At 34.3% G+C, this 21,300-nt stretch overlaps 1 protein-coding gene across 1 annotated transcript in view; it reads left to right on the top strand.

Annotated features, from left to right (window-relative positions):
* Nucleotides 1–9,092: 9,092 nt before the first annotated feature.
* Nucleotides 9,093–21,300, top strand: part of LOC119244622 (uncharacterized) — a 135,837-nt gene continuing 123,629 nt past the window's right edge. The window contains exons 1-4 of the mRNA XM_037510473.2: nt 9,093–9,171; nt 12,401–12,484; nt 15,434–15,568; nt 19,247–19,483. Of these exons, the coding sequence (XP_037366370.2) occupies nt 9,093–9,171; nt 12,401–12,484; nt 15,434–15,568; nt 19,247–19,483 (535 nt within the window). The remainder of the gene's footprint in view (nt 9,172–12,400; nt 12,485–15,433; nt 15,569–19,246; nt 19,484–21,300) is intronic.

Raw genomic sequence — 21,300 nt, 5'->3', positions numbered from 1 at the left:
TTATAAAACTGCTTTGAAACTGTTCATTTTTATAGAGACTGATATAGAAGGATTCACAAAAGGCATTGAAAAAAGTGCTCTAATGGAGGAAATCAAGACACAATCAAATAATTTTGGTAAGAACAAAAATATTTCATACCTATTTGTGATTTATTTATATTCTTTGTTTTTTTATGTTTGAATCTTAAATAACCAAAATGCTACTAAAACATGTTTAAAAAATTTATAAATTGCCTATTATAATTACTTGAACTCTTGCCATTATTGTCAGTGGAAAAAACAGCTTTGAATCATAAGTTTAAGAACACCTCAAGTGTGTTCTCAAAAATGATGCAAAAACATCCAGTGCTGTAGAGATGTTGGAATATAATTAATGAAATTGTTCCCTGATGCTGGTTTACTCACCTTCTTTTTTGGGCTAGAAAATGTATGGTTGTTTATTTGCACTAATGTTACAAGGTTGTATATAAAATTTGTCATTTTCTGGATATTAGGTTTAGGTCATATAACTAAATATCTCCATACCTCAACATAACAGGATTTATAGAAATCCACTACACATTTCCATTTTATGCTTTGTGATTTTTCTATAGAGATATTTCATTGAAATATTATTCCATAATAGCAAATGCTAATTAACTGTACACACTCATGCATACAACACAGCTACAAATGCACACATATACACACATGCACACATTGTAAGAGTTTCCATACAAAGTTTTTCTGAAATCTCTTTACATCTATAGGGAAAAATGTAGAACACTGGGCAGAAGCAACTGGGATAACTGATGCAAATGGACGACTCAGGACACAACCATTGAAACTCTCTGGTAAGGGCCAGGATATTCCAAGTTAACCATTTCACATTTATTTATATTCTCAAGAGTTTCTTTCAATATAGATGTTTAATATAACATTGCATATGGTTAAGTATTTGGAGTCAAAAGTTTTCATGATATCTTGCTTTAATTAGTAGTTTGCTTGCATTAAATAGTAATAAGAGAGTAACTTTTAATTCCTAATACTTATTCATCTAAATTTTGATCCATAAAAACCAGTGCTACAGTAAAATTAGGATATGATTGGTTCACAAGTAACCCATTATATTTAACTCACTTTCTGTATCTAGACTTAGAAATTGCTTTTGTCAGATTTGCAAATGCTGAATTGCTAGCCAATAGATACAAGAAAAGGAGTGTTACAGCTATTTCTTTGCTTAGCTTTTATCTCTCCATGATGAATATGTCAGGCAGAATTGTAATATTTCATTACTCAGCAATCAACACAGCAATAAACTCATGCCATTCACAGCAACATGGATGGAGCTGGAAGGGATCATGCTCAGTAAAATAAGCCAGAAAGAAAAAGAAAAATACTGTATGGTTTCACTCCTAGGAGGAATGTAGAGGATCCAAATAAGGGATCAGAAAATAAAAGTAATTATAATACAGTAAATATAAAAATCAACAGGCAACTATAAACCAGAGACATTCTACAGTGGGGGAGAAGGGAGTAGGATCAAAACAAGGGTGGAAAGTGCACAAGCGACCATGGTGATAGTTCATGGGTGAATGGATGGAGGGAATTTTACGGGGACTATAACCAAGATGAAAATGCATACATTGTACAAAAATGAAAAATGATGTAAAAATATATAAAATAAAAAAATTATATTTCACCTGTTGTTAGTACAAATTTTTAGTTATACTTTGTAGTTTGGTGATTAAACAACAGAACCCACTTAAGGTGAATGGTCATTGCACTGCTCTTTATCTTTTGTCCTGATACCAATGAAGAGCTCAGGTTAATAGAGAAAAAGGGAAAGAGATATTTAAACAGAGCCCTGCTTGAACCACTGATATGAAAGGGCAACTGTGCACATGACCAAGAATATGCCCCCATAGAAGCAACATGAGGGACTTCACTCATCTGGGAAGTAGATTTTAGTAAAACACTCCTAGTGACTGCTGAAATTATGTAGTGAACAAAATAAATGACTAAATAACTGTATAATGAATGGATGAATAAGTAAAAAAGAAAATTTTCTGTAATTGCAAAGCAAAAAACAACAGTAATCAGCAAGACCCAGAAAGGGGAAATGATTTCAGAATACAGAGTTGCTGCAAAACTTTATCTAGAACATACAGTCTTTAATAAAAGAAAAAAAAATAGGCATACAAATAAATAGCAAATTGTGCCCAAGCTCAGGAACAAGGAGGCAACAGAAATTGATTATGAGATCATGACATTGGACTAGGCAGACAATGCTTACACAGTAATTATAACTACATTCAAAGAGATAAATGAAAAGAAACTCAAAGGAAAACTGATATGCTAAAAACTTCTTGTAGACAATATGAACATTTATAAATAAAAGTTAACAAAAAAGAACAAAATGCAAATTCCAGATATGAAATATAACTAATTGAAATGAAAAATTCTCTGAAGGTATTTAAGCAAAGACTTGTTTGGTCTGAAGTAAGACTCAGCAAACAAAAAGTAATGAGGATACCAGAAGGAGAGAACAGAGGGGAATAGAGCAGAAAAAATATTTGACGAAAGTAGATGATATATTTGAAACCACCTCAGAAATGTATTAGTTTCTATTATCAAGTAAAAGGAAATCTAAATAGAAGACGCACAAAATAAAATCCACAACCAGACACATCATTAAAAAAAATGCCGAGAAAACAAAGGCATGGAAAAATTCCCGAAAAAAAAAAATGAGAAAAACCACTAATCATGTAAAAGAGCACCCTGCTAAGATAAACAGGTAACTTAGCATCAGAAATTCTGGAGGCCAGAACACAGTATGTTGGTGTTATACCAACACAGTATGTTGGTATAATCAACATAGTGAGAGAAATATCTGTCAATCAGGAATGTTATATCAGGCAAACTGTCCTATAAAAATGAAGATGAAAGAGATTAAAAACAAAAATTGAGAGAATTCATCACTAGCTTCCCTACTTTACAAAATACACATGAGTTCTGTCTGAAAATGATCTCACAGAGTAATTTAATCCACAAAAGAAAAAATAAAATAAAAAGTAAGCAAAACAAAGCATCCAAAAAAAAATCATAGCCAATGTTAACTCTGTAATTACAAAACTCCATACAAATGCATGTTTGTCTCTTTCCTTTTAATTGATTGAAGAAAATTATGCAGATCAATAGGTTTAAAATTATATTAGTGGGCCCCCCACATACAGATTTTTAATATAGTCCACAAGGGCTATATAAAGGCAAGTGTTTGGAGTAAGGATTGATTGGAGGAAGAAAATGACACAAGCTGGTAACTTGAATCCACAGGAATCAATAAAATTATCCAAAGACTGTGATAGGAAGGTTAATTTAACAAACACTTTTAATGTTTACCTGCTCTAATTTCTTCTCAGTTTCTTTAAAAAATATACAGTTTCATAAGAAATAACTACAGTGTTTACAATGTTTTAAATATTTTTACATGTGACATAAATACAGTAAAACAAAAATGAGGAATAGCAAATAAAACTATAGGAATGCCATTTCTATACTTCATTGGCTTTTAATCAGTATAAATGGAAGTAGATTGTACAATTGACTGCAGTGATTGTTCACAGTTCTATGAATATACTAATCATCATTGATTAGATTTTGAAAAAGGGATAAGTTAGAGTATTTGTTGTTTTAATAGCTGAGAGAATTAGAAGAGGTATAGTTAATTTGCAAAAGACTAATGACCATAAGCACTGGAAAGATACTGTGAAGGAGGAAAAATGCAACTATTATTAGAGTATTGATTCCTCTCCCACCGGAATTTTATGCTCCTAATGTTCAACCTGTTTCCAAGGACTATTCTTTTTTTTTATTTAATTTTTTTTTATTTTGAGCATTTTTATTTTATATATTTTTTGCATCATTTTTCATTTTTGCACAATGTATGCATTTTCATCTTGGTTATATGTATGGGGACCATAACCAAGGACTATTCTTTTTTAAAAATTTTATCTATCTATCTATCTATCTATCTATCTATCTATCTATCTATCTATCTATCTATCTATCTATACAAGCACTGGGTACAGTCAGAAGCGTGGGAGGGTGAAGAATTCACCAAAGCCAGAGGGGAGAGCAGAGCAGGCAGACTGACGAAGTACACTGCTGAGGGGAGCATCAGGCGGCAGAAGAGGTCTGCGCGCCATGCGGGACCCTCCTCCGGTGGCCGGGGAGCAGCCGGGGACCGAACCGGCGCCGCAGAGGCTGCGGGCAGCTTTGCAACCCAGTGCTCAACCGCTATGCCACCAGGGAGGCCCCCAAGGACTATTCTTAATGTTCTTCATGATTATCTAACGACCCTTGATCGAGTTCTTTGAATTGAATCTGTTTGAAAAAGACCAGAGTTAAAGCATATCTGCTGAAGGCCAACTCTGGCAAAATGTTGTGTCAGGGGTTCCTGAAAGGATGAGACAGCGAAACTGAGGACTGAGGGGGAGGGGAAGTGAGGCAGACATAGACACTCTATCTGGTGCAAGTATCTCCTATTGAGGGTCTCAGCGGGTCTTTATTTATACATTAAGGCAAGCGGTGAGATGACATCATCATATGCATGGAAGCAAAACAGAAACAATCAGTACATTCCTTTCCCATGGACATTTGGTACCTATGTGTTTTGAGAAAAGAGGTGACCTTTAAAGTTAATAGATGATAAAAACTTATACTCATTATTTCAGCCTAAACAATTACCTAAGAGCTAATAGTCCTTGGTACACCCTTATCCGCCAAGGCTACCATATCAGGAGACTCCTCTTTCTATATGGCCTGCAGCTAGAGACCAGTTGCTTCCTGGTTATCAGTTATCAGAACTTTTTCTACATAGAAACTCCTAGTGTAATCAATTTCATGAATCATTAAAAGGCTTCTTTATGGAACTTCCATAAAAGGAAATTTGTGGCCAGCTCTGGGTTGCTTATCAGGTGGACTCTTGTACAACAATTATTTCCCATTGTCAAGTGGGCCAGATTGTTCAGTGTTTAATTTTTAAGCAAGTATTTCTCCATGGCATGTACTTACAATATTCTTATATGTATAATTTATTGCCCAATGTATTTTCCAAGAAGTTTTTTCTTGTTATGACCAAGAACAAAAAACAAAGGGATGTTTATAGGTTATAATCTTTAGCCCCACGGTGTGAGGCCCTTTAAAAGTCTTCTGGCTCCACAGGGTGAGACCCTTTTCTTTAGCCCCAAGGTGTGAGGCCCTTTGAAAGTCTTAGGCCCCATGGTGTGAGGCCCTTTTCTCAATTACTTGCCAGCATCTTATCTGGCTGGGGCAGCAAGGCCCCTGCAGCATGTATCCACTAATGTTCACCAACTATGTGTTACTATAACTCATATTTCTTTCGCAAAAGTTGGTGATTAGTTATGTAACGCCTTCCCTGACCACCCAGTGTGTCTTTGGTTAGGTAATGATGCCTGTCTATTTAGGTGGCAGCGGTGGTATATTTGTACTGCTATGGTGATAGTGCAAACTTTAAATATTCATGGGCTCAGGCATTTCTCCAAAGACTTCCAATCTGGGTCACACAAGGTCTTCAACTATTTTCACATACTCTATTAGAACCAACATTTTGTCTTAAAACTTCACTCAAAGCCACTGAGAGTCTCTTCTGCCATATGTAATTCTTTTAAAATAATTTTATCCTATTTTTCTGTCATTGGACTTAGAGAGTATATCTAAATTCATCTAAAAAGTAAGAATCATATGAAGACTCAAATATAAGTGATACAGACCAATGCTTACACTCTTGCAAATGACCCATTTCTTCTAGAAGGCATGCTATGCTAGAGTATACATGCAAATTGGCCCTGAAAGGGGGTGTTATATTACTCCACCAATTTTTTGCCTTTCTTTCCCATCACTAATAACTTCATGGCTTTTAGTTACATAAACTAAATGGGGAGTATTAAAATTTTCCTGGACAAATTAATTTATCTGTCATAGTAATATTCTGTGAGTAGAATGACCATATTTTGCAACTTGGAACAAAATAGAACTTGGAACATGGCAACTGGAACAAAATGTTCTATTATGTTTCTCATTAGGTATAGCTATATACATGAGTATGCTTTAAACATGCACTTGAAATTTTTCTTATTCACATAAAATCCACAGTATGAATTAATTTTGCAATTGTATGAATAGATTTTACTAGAAAGGCTTTTGTTAAGGGATTATGAGGAGCCAGTTTGGGTATCAATTTTGGCACTACTTGGATATGTCACTTTGGTCAAGTCACTAAAACACTCCAATCTTCAATATAACTAGATTTTTCTGATTGTTAATGGTGCTTATAAACTAAGGTATTGTGGTTCTGCAATCCATACCTTTCATTAAAATTCTTCCCCTGTAATTAAAATAAATCTAAACAGAGGAGTAACATACCATGCACATGCACAAACACAAATGTTAATGTTATACAAAATTGTTTTGAAACTCTTCATTTTTATAGAGACAGATATAGAAAGTTCAATGGATGCTACTGAAAGAGGTGCAATACTGGAGGAAATCAAGACACAATCAAAGAGTTACACTGGTAAAAACAAGTTTATTGCATGTCTAGTTGTTATTTAGTTATCTTCTATGGGTTTCTTAGTATTTGCGTCTCTAGTGACCACACTGCCTATTGGCTACTAGAACTTACTGAAAAAATTCATAATTTTCTCTTATAATTACTGAATGTTATCAGTGGGAAAATAGCTACTACTTATACATTTAAGAACACATCAACCTGAGAGTAATGCATAAAAATCCAAAGCTATGGAGACCTGGATATGTGCTTCATGAAGTATTCCAGTTATTGGAACTTTGGACTAGAAAAATTACAGTTGTGTATTTGAGCTGAAATGCTTGCTTAGAAATATGATAAGAAGAGGAATTGAGGGACTTCACCCTCATGTTGGAATAAGAAGGCTGTTATCACTCTCTTCCTTGAAAACAACTAGAAAAAAAATTGATATGTTCTCCTAGAAAAATCCAGATGCTTTGAACCGCTATACAGCTCCAGGACATTCCCAGGGAGTTCAAGAACTAAGGTTGGGTCACTGAGGGGAGAGAGTAGGAAGAGGCAAGAGAGGGAGCATGTCAGAGTTAGGTATCAACTTCCCAAGCCAAGCCAAGAGAAATCCAAGAAGTTACAAAATTCTCTTAAGGAATTTTATTGATATGAAAGTGGGCCTGTGTCCCTCTGGGGCAGTGAGAGCTTGGAAAACTCCAATCCAGGAAATTTGGAACCCCACAATTGGGGCTGTGTGACCACTGAAAGCTCCGTCTCCTACTTCTCCCAGAACAGATCAAAGAAAAGCCAAGTGGAGCCGGGCCAGACTCCATAAAAAGCTCTACACCAGAAATAAGGTCTTTAGAGTTAACTCACAAATCCTTGGGGGAGGGGGTGGGCAAAGGGGTGGGCAGGAAAACAAGGGTATTTATACTTCCTAGCACTGCAGAAATGGTAGCTCAGGTGAGGGTAGAGCAGCTTGGCCATTGTGGGTAGCAATGTGTGCCCACTACACACACACAGAGCTGCCTTTGAGTCAGGTGCAAACTATTCCCAGAGTATGAGCCTGGAGATCCAGATAGTGCCCTTCCCACTGGGAGGCCCAAGCTTCACAGATCACAACTCTAGAAGAAAAGGAACAACAGTGAGGTGGGGAGGGAAGTGAAGGCAACCTAAGCACAGAATACAGCTTACTGTTGAGCAAAATGAGCAATAGAGGCAACTGTCACTCCTCAAACTAAGATTAAATATTAAAAGCCTAGAACCCCTCCTTTCTCCACCTCACACAAAGGTAGAAAAAGAAGAGGACAAAGATAAATCCCCAGTACCCCAACCACATACACACACACACACACACAAATAACAAGAAACAAGGTATTGTGCATGTCTAGGAAGCAAAGAACATCTCAACACAAGATGGAAAAGCAAAATGACAGAGGTCCTGCGACAAGTATAAGGAGACAGAAATAGAGAAACTATCTGACGATGACTTCAAGAATATTAAAAATGTTAAATGAGATACTGGGAGACCAGTCAAAGGTAGACAGGCAGATGCAAGATCTCCTCAGAAAGGAGATACAGGAACAAAGACAGTTCTTCACTAAAGAGACTGAATATAGAAATAGGTTAAAAAATAGGGGCATCTGGGGAGAAAGAGAGTAGGAGATAAGAGATTGCAGTATATATATAAAAAAAAAAGGTGCTCAGTGGCCTTCCTTGAAAAGAAGTTTGAGTAAAGACTTGGAGAAGAGCAAATTCATTAGAACTGACAAGCCCAAGGCAGCAGCTAGACCAGCCCAGAGGCGTGAGTGGGGTGGAGGGGGAGGGGCTGCCTGATGCTTGTTGAAAAATGAAAAAAATAAGAGTTGAGTAGATAGTTATTTCATTGGTTATTATTTCCACTATATAATCAAATATCAGGTAATTTTATGTCTAAGATGAAGGAGAGATGATCCATTTTGTTATAGAGTTCATAATTTTTTGCTATGGGCCCTTATCTTGGCATGACTATTTAACACACTTCATCTTATGTATGGCAACGAAGGAAGCAGAATGCTTAATTAAGAAATAAGGTAGAGAGACAATCAGAGAGAGAGAGAGCCCTGTCATAAAAAAAAGTAATCCAATTGTAAATGAATGTATACCCAAGTCATGCCCTCAGAAGAGAAACATTAGAAGCATGACACTGTAGAGAGGAGGAGACTTCATAGAATAGGATGTAGTACAATGGAGTCACTAAAGGACTCTATCAATCAATCAATCAGGAAAACAGCAATGACAAGCCTATAAAGGAGAGGGAATTCATGTCCAGGTATGGTACAACATTTCATATAAAGGCCATTTTACATCCTTCCAATGCCTCAAAGTGAAAAAAAGGACATGACAGATGAAAAATTACAGTGAAATGTGAGCCATACAGAAGATGAAAGACAACATAGAGTTCACATGAGCCTCCCAGATGTTGTATTCCAAAAGCAGTTGTATTTTTAAGAGTTGAACAAAGCTGTGGTTAAAGAATGAAAGAACATTTTGAAACTGTTTATTTTTTGTAGAGATGCATACAGAAAGTTTCAGAGCTGTTTCTGGAAGAGGTGCAATAAAGGAGGCAACCAAGACATCAAGTATCTATCCTGGTAAGGACAAGATTATTTTATATCTTTTGTCCATTGTGTCTTCTCTGGGGTTTCTTTGTGTTTGGATTTTTGATAAATACAGTGCCTGTAGGCTACTAGAGTATGTTTAAGAAATTCTTCATAAACTGCTGTAATTACTTGAAGTCTACAGTTATTGTCAGTGGAATAACACTTTGTATTACAAGGTTCAGAGCCCATCCATGAGAGCAATGCATATACATTCAGTGCTATATAGACCTAGAACTAATACAATGGAAGGATTCCAGATCCTTATCTACATACTTCCTTTTTGGGGTGAGCAAAAATACAATTCTTTTCAAAAGCAAAAATGCTAGCTCAGGAATGTGGAAAGAAGAGGAATAGAGCAGGTAGTTATTTCATTGGTTATTATTTCCTTCTCTCTGATTAAAATATCTCTGAGATGCAGGAGAGTTCATCATTTTTGTTTTATACTTTATAGTTTCTCTATTGCCCCTTATCTTGGTATCACAGAGTTTGATATAATTCCTCATTTGTTCTGATAGCAAAGGAGTCAGAGAGTTTAGCAGAGAAGTAAGATAAAGAGAAAACTAGAGAGACACAGAGAACAATATCATAAAACTGGTCTCATTCAGTCACGACTGAATACATGTCCAATTATCTGAACAGAGAAGCAACTAGAAACATCAAGTTGTAGGGAAGCAGACTTCATATAATAGGAAATAGTGCAGACTAATCAATATATAATAATGAGGCAAAAAGCCAGAAACAAAAATAAAAGTGAAAAGAAGAGGGAAACTCAGTAGCCAGGTTTGCTACAGTATTTCAATAGAAAGGCTACTTTTACACACCTTCCCAACCTCCAGAAGAAAACAGCAATGAAACACTAAAATGCACAATATTTAGGGGGCTATACAAAAAATGAAAAAACAAAGTGTTCCTATGAATATCCCAGATGTAGAATTCCTGAAAAGAGTTGTATGTGTTTAAAAATTTGAAGAAACTGTGCTTAAACAGAAGATGATTATCTTATCAAGCTGGGAATATCACAAAGGGACATAGAAAATATTTTTTGATAATGAAAAATATGGTGTTGAAAATATAAGAATTATAAAGAAAAATAGAGGTGCTAATGAATAGATATGAAGGGTCAGAAAAGTGTCTCCACACCTAAAATAATGGGAATAATTTAAGTAGAACAGACCAAGAAAGGGGCAGAAAAAACTCTTCAAGGAAGTAATGGCTGAAAAAATTGAAAGATATTTGTTGATAAATATGAATGTACACATACAAAGCTCAGCAATATCTTAGCAAAATAAGTACCAAGAGATACACACCCAGGCACATCACAGTGAATGTGCTGAGAAGGAAGACAGGGAAAATCTTGAATGCCTGGAAAGGAAAACACGTCTTCTAAGTTAAAATCATCCTGGTAAACTGACCTCTTGACTTAGCATGGGAAACTGGAGGTGGCAGATGTCACTGTGGTGGCAGGAGTGCAAATGTATGGGGAATATAACCAAAATGAAAATGCATACATTGTGCAAAAATGAAAAATGATGTAAGAATTATATAAAATAAAATATTAAAAAAATGCTGAAAGAAAAAACTGGCATACCAACTATATCTAGAAAAACTATTTTCAAAATTGAAAGTGAGATTAAACAGATTCCCAAATAAAGAGTATGAGAACTGTTTTTAACAGACTTGCCTTATGGGAATACAAAGTAAGTTCTCAGGTTGAAAGTGATTGACCACAGACATGTCATTTGAATCCATCTCACAAACAGCATGGGTAAAGAGTATTCTATATACCTAGTTGGCATTAAAAAAAGATTATCTAATCTATTTGCCTTAATTGATTTAAAAAGTAATTGTTTAAAAAAATAAACTGATGATTGGCTGGGTCTATAAAATCTGGAAATATACACCACAGTAGCAGCACACAGGTGATGTGTGGGAGCAGTCATAATGAGTAAGAAAGTGATAGTGTGTTAGCTGGAATCCACAGGAAAAAATGCAAAAACCAGAATTTAAATGTCAGAATGTTAATATTGTAAGCGATGTGAACATATACTTGCTCATCCTAGTTCTTGACTTCTTTAAAGGACACTAGACTCTACAAAGAAATAATTATCACAAATAAGTTCAAATGTATAGGTATAATACAGATAACAAAAATACTACAGTGAAAGAGGTAATAGAGTTATAGAGGAGTAAGAATTCTATATCTCATTGGAATTAGTGTTAGTCTGAAGTGGATTAAAAAATTGACAATGTTGATGTCACACATCCCAATATAAGTTTTAAAGAAACCTTTGAATTGTAGTTTCAATAGGCAAATTGTATGCCATACTATATGAAAATGACTGAGTGAACAAGTAGTAAGTGATTCTCTGAAAGATTTAAACCAACCTCTTGGTATTGTGAAGGAGAAAATTATGACCCTTACTTGATTGTAAGATTCGCTAGTGTTTAGCTTTTAATTATTGGTCCTTAACCCAATCTTGCCTAAAATGGCATTTCATTACCTCCCTGTTTATTTGAGAATGCTTTGATTCCTTCATACAGATAGTTCTGTTCTTTTGACTTATATCTGTTGAAGAAATTATATCTGTTGTTAAAAATTATCTGCTAGTGTTGCTGTATCTCATCTTTCTATCACAAAATGTTAGTATGAATTCTTTTAAACCATGTTCTTTACTGACTGGGTATTGTGTTTAATTTAATGCTTGGTAGAGATATGACATTAAATATATTTTTGTCGAGGTATGTTTCTGTGACTAAGATTTACAATTTGAATTGTAGGGGGAAAAGTTACATTCTTCTTACCATGTATATCCCCACAGTATGTGTGTGAGTTAATGTAATTATGGAAGATAGATATTGTATGACAATTTCTCTGAGATATCTTTAATTTACATAAGAGATTATCACCAAATAGAAAAATACTGGTTAAGAAATTATGGAACATATGGCTATATATAAAATGTGTCATTCCTGAATATTATTTTTAGTCATAAAACTAAACATCTCTATACCCCAGTATAACTTGCTCATAAAAATTCTCCATCTCTTCCCACATTAAGGTTTTTAAAACTTGCTTACAAATAAAATTTCTTATAAAAACACAAATGCTAATTAACTAATTAATTACCCAAACACAGATGATGAAAGAGATTTGCATACACACATCCACATGGTAATGGCTTCCATACAAAATATTTTTGAAATCTCTTTATATCTATAGGAAGTAATGTAGAACAGTTGACAGAGGCAACTCAAACAACAGATGTAAAGAAAAAACTTGAGACACAACCAGTGAGTCTTCCAGGTAAGAACAAGGATATTAGAAGTCAATTATTTCACTTTCAGTTATCTTTTAAGAAGTGTAATTAAATGTTTCATAGCAATAGTTTTATAGTTTACCATTTTTTGGATCAAAGCTTTCATGATGTCCCACTTTAGTTAGTAGTTTGTTTGTTTTATGGATTAATATTTGAAGTATCTAGTTATTTTAATTCTAGCATTCATTCATCTAAAATGGGATCCATAAAAACCAATGTTATAGTAAACTTAGAATTTGATTAGTGCACAAATAAGCAATTATATAGTACCACTTTCTATTCCTTGTTTACATAGAAATTGATTTTTTCAAACTTGCTACTGCAGAAATTCTAGGTGATAGATGTGTTAAGAAAAAGAATATAACAGTATTTTTTTTTCTCCATGATGATAATGTCTGGCACTTTTAATATCTCACCAGCATTTAATTCAGTTGTTAGTTATGCTATGTTGGTCAGAAAATATACAGTAAAAGTAAATAATATAGAATGTAATATTCTATAATACATTCTTTGAACACCCTGTCATTAGCAAAAAAGAAAAAAAAATAAGAAATAGCAATTTGTGCCCTAACCCAGGAACAAACAGGAAATAGAATTTGCCTAATGCTAGACTAGACAGACAATGTTTCCAAAGACTAAACAAGAAATAGAATTTGCCTAATGTTAGACTAAAAAGTCAGTGTTTACACAGAAATTTTTATAAGTATGTTAAAAAACTACAGAAAACCATGTTCAGAAAAATATGATAAATTTTTTTCATAAATAAACAAAACAATGAGAGGTTAGGAATAGGATAAATTGGAGGAGGAAAATGAGTTGGTAACTTGAATCCGTAGGAATCACTAAAAAGATATGAAGATTGTGAATAAGAAGATTAATATAACAAATACTGTTAATATTTTGCCTCCCCGGTGGTGCAGCGGTTGAGCACTGGGTTGCAAAGCTGCCCGCAGCCTCTGCAGCGCTGGTTCGATCCCCGGCTGCTCCCCGGCCACCGGAAGAGGGTCCCACATGGCGTGCAGATCTCTCCTGCAGCCCACTGCTCCCCTCAGCAGTGTGCTTCGGTCCTTCTGCCTGCTCTGCTCCCTGCTCTGGCTCTGGTGAATTCTCTCACCCTCCCACGCTTCTGACTGTACCCAGTGCTTGTATAAATAAATAAAATAAAAATAAATAAATCTTAAAAAAAAAACTAAAGAACTTAAGAAAAATTACCATTTTTAAAAAAAAAACAAATACTGTTAATATTTACTTGCTCTAATTTCTTCTCTGTGTCTTTAAAAGATACACCGTTTCGTAAAGAGAAGATTATAACAGTTCTTATAGTGTTTGGTATTTATGCATGTGGCAATTAAAAAGTAGTCCCCAAATGGTGCAAAGTTAATACAATTTTAAAGGTGTGACATTTCCCTATTTCACTGGAGTTTAATCAGTTTTAATCTGAAGTAGATTCTAAAATTGATTTTGGATATTGTACTCTGTTCTGCAAATATTCTAATGATATTCAATGATGAAATACTAGTAATGGTTATGTTACCTTTATGTATTATTTTAAAAGTTGAGAGAATTACATCAAGGGAATCATTTTGAAGAAGACTGATGATGATAAGCAGTAGGAGCATGTTTTATAGGAGGAATTGTTGATTCTTATTAGATTACAAATTACTCCCCTACCAGGCCTTCTGTGTTCCCAGCGTTTAACCTAGTATGCTCTCAAGAGCTATTCTTAATGTCTCCAACCATATTTATGGATCCTTTCCTATTTCAATTCAAATAAATCGACACTTTGAAGTTTATTTGTTGTTAAAATCAGAGGGGTAAGTGTGCCTGGTAATAGTCCCAGTACACATTGCTACAGTTAACATTCATTTCACAGATGTTGGTAGTACTTAAAGAACACTTGTTCTGTCTATTCTATTATCTTTGGTTTTGATAATGATACTCAAACTGGTCTCTGCCTCTGTTACCATTGTGGTGGTAAATTTATGCTGCCGTCGTAAGAGTGAAAACTTTTAATCTTAATGGGTTCCATTATTTCTCCAAAGCAGGATTTCCAATCTGTGATATATGAATCACACAGTTTCCAAATTTGGTTCACAATGTATATTAAGCAATAATTTGCTAGCAAAATTTTACCCAACTAAGAGGCTAAAATATAATCATTTATTTTTTGGTATGAATTATTTGAATTAATTTGATTCTGTTTTCTCTGTCATTGGACCTAGAGCTTAGTTTTCTAAAATCAGCTAAAAATTGAAAATCACATATAGACTCAAAGGGCTTCAACCAATGCTCATGTTTTTACAAATGACCCATTACCTCTGAAACAGCTAGAAGGCCTACATGTGAACGGAGTCTGACTCAGCCCTCAAAACGCTTATACTTTTTCACTGCCAATGCCTCCTTGGTTTTTGGTTCTATACCTAAAGTGGTGGCATTACAATTTTCAGTGACAAATCATAGTATTTACATGTAGTGGTAATAAGCTGTAAGGGTGGTCACAGATTGCAATGTGTTCTGTCTCACCTGGTAAATGTGATACATATGAGTGAGATTTTAATATAAATCAAGCACATGAGGTTTTTAGTACTCATATCAAATCTCAAGTATGATTAAGTTTTGCAAAAGTCTTCAGACTTTAGGGGAAAGACCTGAGTTAAGGAATTATGAGGAATCAGTTTTTTATCCATTTTGGCTCTACCCTAGTATGTCATTTTGGACAAATCACAATACCTATTCGATCCTCAATATGATGAGCCCTTTCTAATTACTAATATTGCTTTCAAGTTAAGGTTTAAGTTTCTGTAATGCATGTCTTTGATTATAATTCTGTAATTAAAACATTCAAATGAGAGTAGCAACAATATCACACACACTGTACATGCACAAACATACATGTTAATATTTGCCAACAAAAATGTTTTGAAATTATTTCATAGAGACTGATATGGAAAGATTAACAGATACTATTGGAAGAGGTACAATAAAAGAGATTGATATAGACAGCTTCACAGATGCTATTGGAAGAGGTACAGTAAAGGAGGAAACTGAGGTACAATCAGAAATTCATCCTGGTAAGAACAAATTAACTCATGCCTGTTCATGCTTTATATCTTCTATGGAGTTTCTCTGTGTTTGGATTTTATATGAACATAGTGCTTATAAGTGACTAAACATGTTAAAAAAATTTCTTCATAAATTGTCTTCTATAATTACTTGAACTCTTGCCTTTATTATCAATGTAAAAATACCTACATATGGTAAGTTTTAGAGTTTATCCAGGAAAGTAGTACATAAACAACCATCACTATAGGGATCCGGATATATGTATGCTTAATGAAGTATTCCAGCTACTGGCATAATCACTTCCTTTTTTTGACAAGAAAAGATACAACAGTGTATTTGTGAGAGCAAAAATGCTAGCTTATGAATGTCATAGGAAGAAGAATCAAGTAGTTCTTTCATTGGAAATAATATTCCCTCTATAGGATTAAAATATCAGGTGAATTTATATTCTCAGATGGAGAGATCATCAGTTTTATTATATAGTTCATAGAATATGCCACTTTATCCTGGCATGACAGTGCTCAATATACTTCCTCTTCATCTTTGGTGCAATGCAAAGGAAGCAGAAAGTTTAACTGAGGAATAAGGTAAAGAGGCAAGCAGACAGGGGGAACACTATCACAAAACAGTTGTCATCTAATTGTGACCCATGTCTGTGCTCTCAGAAAAGCAATATTTGAAACTTCACATTACTGAATAGGAGACTTCATAAAATATGAAGTAGTGAAGACCACAAACACTAATAAATTATCAGGCAAACAACAAGTTTACTAAGAAGGCATCTTAGTATCCAGTTGTGCTACAATATTTTAACTAAAGACTATTTTTTCAAGCTTTCCCAACCCCCCCCCAAAAAAAATACAGCCATGACATATGCTAACAATAAATTCAGAGCATTACACAGGATAAAATGAAAGAAAAAAAAAACAACCAAAATTCTCATGAGCTTCTCAGCTCATTATTTCAACATATAATAAATATGTTGAAAGAGTTGAAGAAAGTTGTGTTTAAATAGAAAAAGAAGATTAATGGCAACATCTCATCAAATGGGGAACATCAAAAAATACAGAAAGAATTTTTCTCTCAATCATAATGGAAAATCTGCAGTTAAAGGTACATGAAATTTAAGGATAACACAGTGGTAAATAACTTGATGGGTGCCAAAATTTGAAAGGTCAGAAGAGAGTCTCCTCTTTAGGTAAGTAATGGGAATAATTTGACTAGAGTAGAGATAGAAAAGGGCAGAAGAAACTCTTTGAACAAATATGTTGGTAAATATGAATCTACACAAAGCAAACTCAGTCTCTTTTAGTAACAGACTATCTACCAAGAAATTCACACCCAGACCCACCATAGTAACTGTGCTGAGGAGAAAAACAAAGAGATTTAAAAGAGTAGATAAAAAAAATTACATTGTTGGTCCTCCAAAGTAGTGACTGATAATATATTTCACAAGATCTGCACAAAGGGAAGGGTGTGAAGAAGGATAAATTTTAGGAAGAAAATGATATAAGATGGTAACTTGAATCTAGCAGAATAAATGAAAGTTCCAGAGCTTATGAATAATAAGGGCAATTGAACAAATTATGTTAATTTTTACTTGCTATAGTATCTTATTATTGTCTTAAAAAGGTAAGAAAACTTTTTAGTAAAAAATTAATTAAAAATTTAATTTAAAAAGGTATACAGAGCCATAAAAATGACTAAAACATTTTTTACAATGTTTCTGATATTAGTTCATGTGATATATAAAACAGTAGCACAAAAATTTTGTAGAGCTAACCCAACAATTTATAGATATGACATTCTATACCTGAATTTAATCAGTATAAATTTGAAATATATATATAATTGACTAAAGGGATTATACAGTTTTTTGAGTATTCTAATTATTCATTGATTAGACATCAACAGTGGTTATATTTGTAGAAATGTATTCCTTTAAAGCTGAGAGAATTACAGCAAAACAGCAATTTTGAATACAGCAATATTGTTAAGTAATGAGAGAATATTATGAAGAAGGAAAAGTTGACTCTTATTAGATTATAAATTATTTCATTATAGGAATTTTATCCTCCCAGTGTTTAAACAAATCTATGCATAAGGGCTATTCTTTCTTTAAAAAAATATTTTATTTTATATAATTCTTACATCATTTTTCATTTTTGCACAATGTATACATTTTCATTTTGGTTATATTTCCCCATACAATTGCACCCCCCCTTATTTTGACCATAGCCCTTCCTCTCCCTGCCCTTCCCCTCCCCGTAGTGTTGCTGGTTTATAGTTGCTTGTTGATTTTGATTTTTACTTTGTATTAATTAGTCTTTTTCCTGGTCCCTTATTCAAGTTTTCTAAATTCCTGCCATGAGTGAGACCATCTGGTATTTTTCTTTTCCTTTCTGACTTATTTCACTGAGCATGATTCCATAAGGGCTATTCTTAATGTCTTCATTTTTATCTAAGGATCCTTTGCTACTCTACTCAAATGAATTAGTTCTCTGAATGTATCTGTTGCATAAAGACCAGAGGGATAAGTAATCCCATTAATGTTCCAGTAATGTGTTTTTATAGCTCACATTCCTTTCACAAATGTTGGTGATTAATCACAGAATACTTGTCCTGCCCATCCAACATGCCTTTGGTTTAGGTAATGATGCACCAACTGGTCTACCCACCAGTGATGGCCCACAGTCTCCATGGTGACAATGGAAGCATTAAATATTCATGGGCTCAATTATTTATCCAAAACAAGACTTCCAAGCTAAGATACCTAGATCATGCAGGGTTTCCAACTTTGGTTCATAGTGTTTTAGAACCAATAATTTGTACACAAAACTTTACCTAACCTGTGCCTGAGAGGCACCAATTCTGACTCCTTTTTTTTCACATGCCATTTTTCAATGAATTTCATGCTATGTTCTAATTCAGTGAACCTGGAGAAAAGTTTCTAAAACCTGCTGAAATTTGAAAATCACATAAATATTCAAATGAAAGGGACACAAGACCAACGCTCATGTTATTGCATATGACCCATCACCTCTAATACAGCTAGAAAGTCTATATATGATTGGTCCCTAATGGGACATTTCATCACAGCCCTCAAGACACTTTTCTACCACTAATTCCTTCATTTATGGTTAAATAACCTAAGGGGGGAAATTATAATTTTCCTGTACAAATCAAATATTTCTTCTTGTGGTAATATTCTATGAATAGGGTGACCACAGTTTGTAAGGTGGTCTGGGGGAAAAAAATTGTGTCCTGTCTCACTTGTTATATTAGTACCACATGAGTTTTTTAATGTACACATGAAATTTTGATTATTCAGACCAAATCCACAGTATGACTGAACTTTGAAAAGACTGTATAGATTTTATGGGAAATGTTATTGTTAAGATATTGTGAGGAGTAAATTAGTGTCTCGATTTTGGCACTCCCTGGATATATTATTTGGTAAAATGACCAACCCTCTCTAATCATTAACATAATTATCTTTTTCTGGTTGCTAATGGCAGTTTCAAGTAAGGTATGTTTTTGTATTTCATGTCTTATTATTATGATTATTCCTTTAAAATTAAATAATATTACAGAGGAGTAACAATATCACACATACAGGCAGATACATACACACACAAGTTAATATTTACCTTACAAGTGTGTTTTGAAACTTTTTATTTTTATAGAGTCTGATGTAGAAGTCTCTGTAGATGCTATTAGAAAAAGTTCAATAAAGAAGACAGATATACAGAACTTTGTGGATGCTGTTAGAAGAGGCTCAATAAAGGAGACTGATATGGAAAACTTTGCAGCTGCTATTAGAGGAGGCTTAATAAAGGAGACTGATATTGCGATTCTCATAGATACTATTGGAAATGGTTCAATAAAGGAGGAAACAAAGGCACAATCAGAGATTCATCCTGGTAAGAACAAGATTATTTTGTGTTTACTGGTGCTTTGTGTCTTCCATAGGGTTTCTCAATTTTGGGACTTAAATGACCATAGTGTCTAAATGCTACTAGAAGATGTTAAAAAATTCTTTGTAACTGTCTCCAATAATTATTATTATATATAACTCTTGCCTTTTTTTATTAACAGAAGTGTTAACAGATTATAAACTTCAGAGCTAATCCATGAATGTAAATTCATAAGCATATACAATAATAATTATACATGGAAACAATCTTAATTGAAGTATTCCAGATGTTGGTCTGCTCACTTTCTTTTTCAAACTAGAAAAATACAGTTTTTATTTGCAAAAGCTGATATGTTAGCTTATGAATGATAGGACAAGTAATTGAGCGGGAACTTATTTCACTGGTTATTATTTACCTCTATATGATGAAAATATCTATTAAGTTTATATTATCATATGAAGGGGAGATTATCAGGTTTATAGTTCATAATTTACTGCCCTATAACCTGACATGACAGTGTTTGACACACTTCATGTTTGGCGTGACAGCAAAGGTAGGAGAGAGATTAGTGAGAAATAAGGTCAAGACACAATCAGAGGGGAAAGCACTGTCAAAAAACTATTGTCATCCAATTGTGACTAAGCAAATGCCCCAGTCTGTGCCTTAGAGGCATAGAATTATTAGACAGATGTTTCATATTGTACAGGAGACATTATAAAATAGGAAATAGTGTAGAATAATCAATAATAATCAGGCAAACCACAACAACAAGTCTACAAAGAGAGAGAAAATAAGAATCCAGGTGTGCTGAATGAAATATTTTATCTCTTTTTTTAAAAGATTTATTTATTTATTCATACAAGCACTGGGTACAGTCAGAAGCATGGGAGGGTGAGAGAATTCACCAGAGCCAGAGCGGGGAACAGAACAGGCAGGCTGACAAAGTACACTGCTGACGGGAGCAATGGGTGAGACAGGAGAGGTCTGTCACACCATGTGGGACCCTCGCCAGCGGCCGGGGATCAAACTGGTGCTGCTGAGGCTGCGGGCAGCTTTGCAGCCCAGTGCTCAACCGCTGCACCACCAGGGGAGGCCCAAAATATTTTATCTTAAGGCCATTTTTATACACTTTTCCACCCCCTTTACCCCTAAGGAAACAACCAGGGACATGTAAAAAAACAATAAATTGGGAGTCAAAGAGTTTTTATGAGCATCCTAGAGGTAAGCTTCCAGTAACTATGTTTAAAAAGTTGAAAAAAGCTGCTGAGTACCAGGAAATGAAGATTTATGGCAGCAACTCATCAAATAGGGAATATTATAAAATACATAGAATTTTTTTCTTTTTTCTTTCAATCACAATGAAAAATATGCTGTGGAAAGTATGTGCAGAGTCAGGATAGCAGAGATGGGAATAACTAGACAGTCATCAAGAGTAAATTTGAAAGGTCATAAAAGAATATTCATAAAATAGAGTGAACAATTTAAGTAGAACAGAGAAAGGGGCAGGAGAAACTGGAAATAGTAACTTAAAATATTGAAACATTTGTTGATAAATATGAACCTGCAAACCTACAATCCAAATTGAGTGGAATCATAGCAAATTATCAAGATGCCCACACCCAGAACCATTAAAGTGAATGTGATGTGGATAAAGACAGACAAAACCTTGAATACATGAAAAGGAAAACAACTCATGTGAAAGAGCACCCCGGTAACTAAACAGCTGATTTAGCATGGGAAACTATGGATACCAGAAGGCAGTGAGATGGCAGATTAAAAATGCTGACAGAATAAAACACTACGCACCAAGAATAATCTACAGC

Source organism: Talpa occidentalis, unplaced genomic scaffold (genome assembly GCF_014898055.3).
Source record: "Talpa occidentalis isolate TD23 unplaced genomic scaffold, MPIMG_talOcc4v2.1 talOcc4.14, whole genome shotgun sequence".
Lineage (NCBI taxonomy): Eukaryota > Metazoa > Chordata > Mammalia > Eulipotyphla > Talpidae > Talpa > Talpa occidentalis.
Note: the sequence above shows the minus strand (reverse complement) of the source record. Positions and strands in the feature narration are given on the sequence as shown.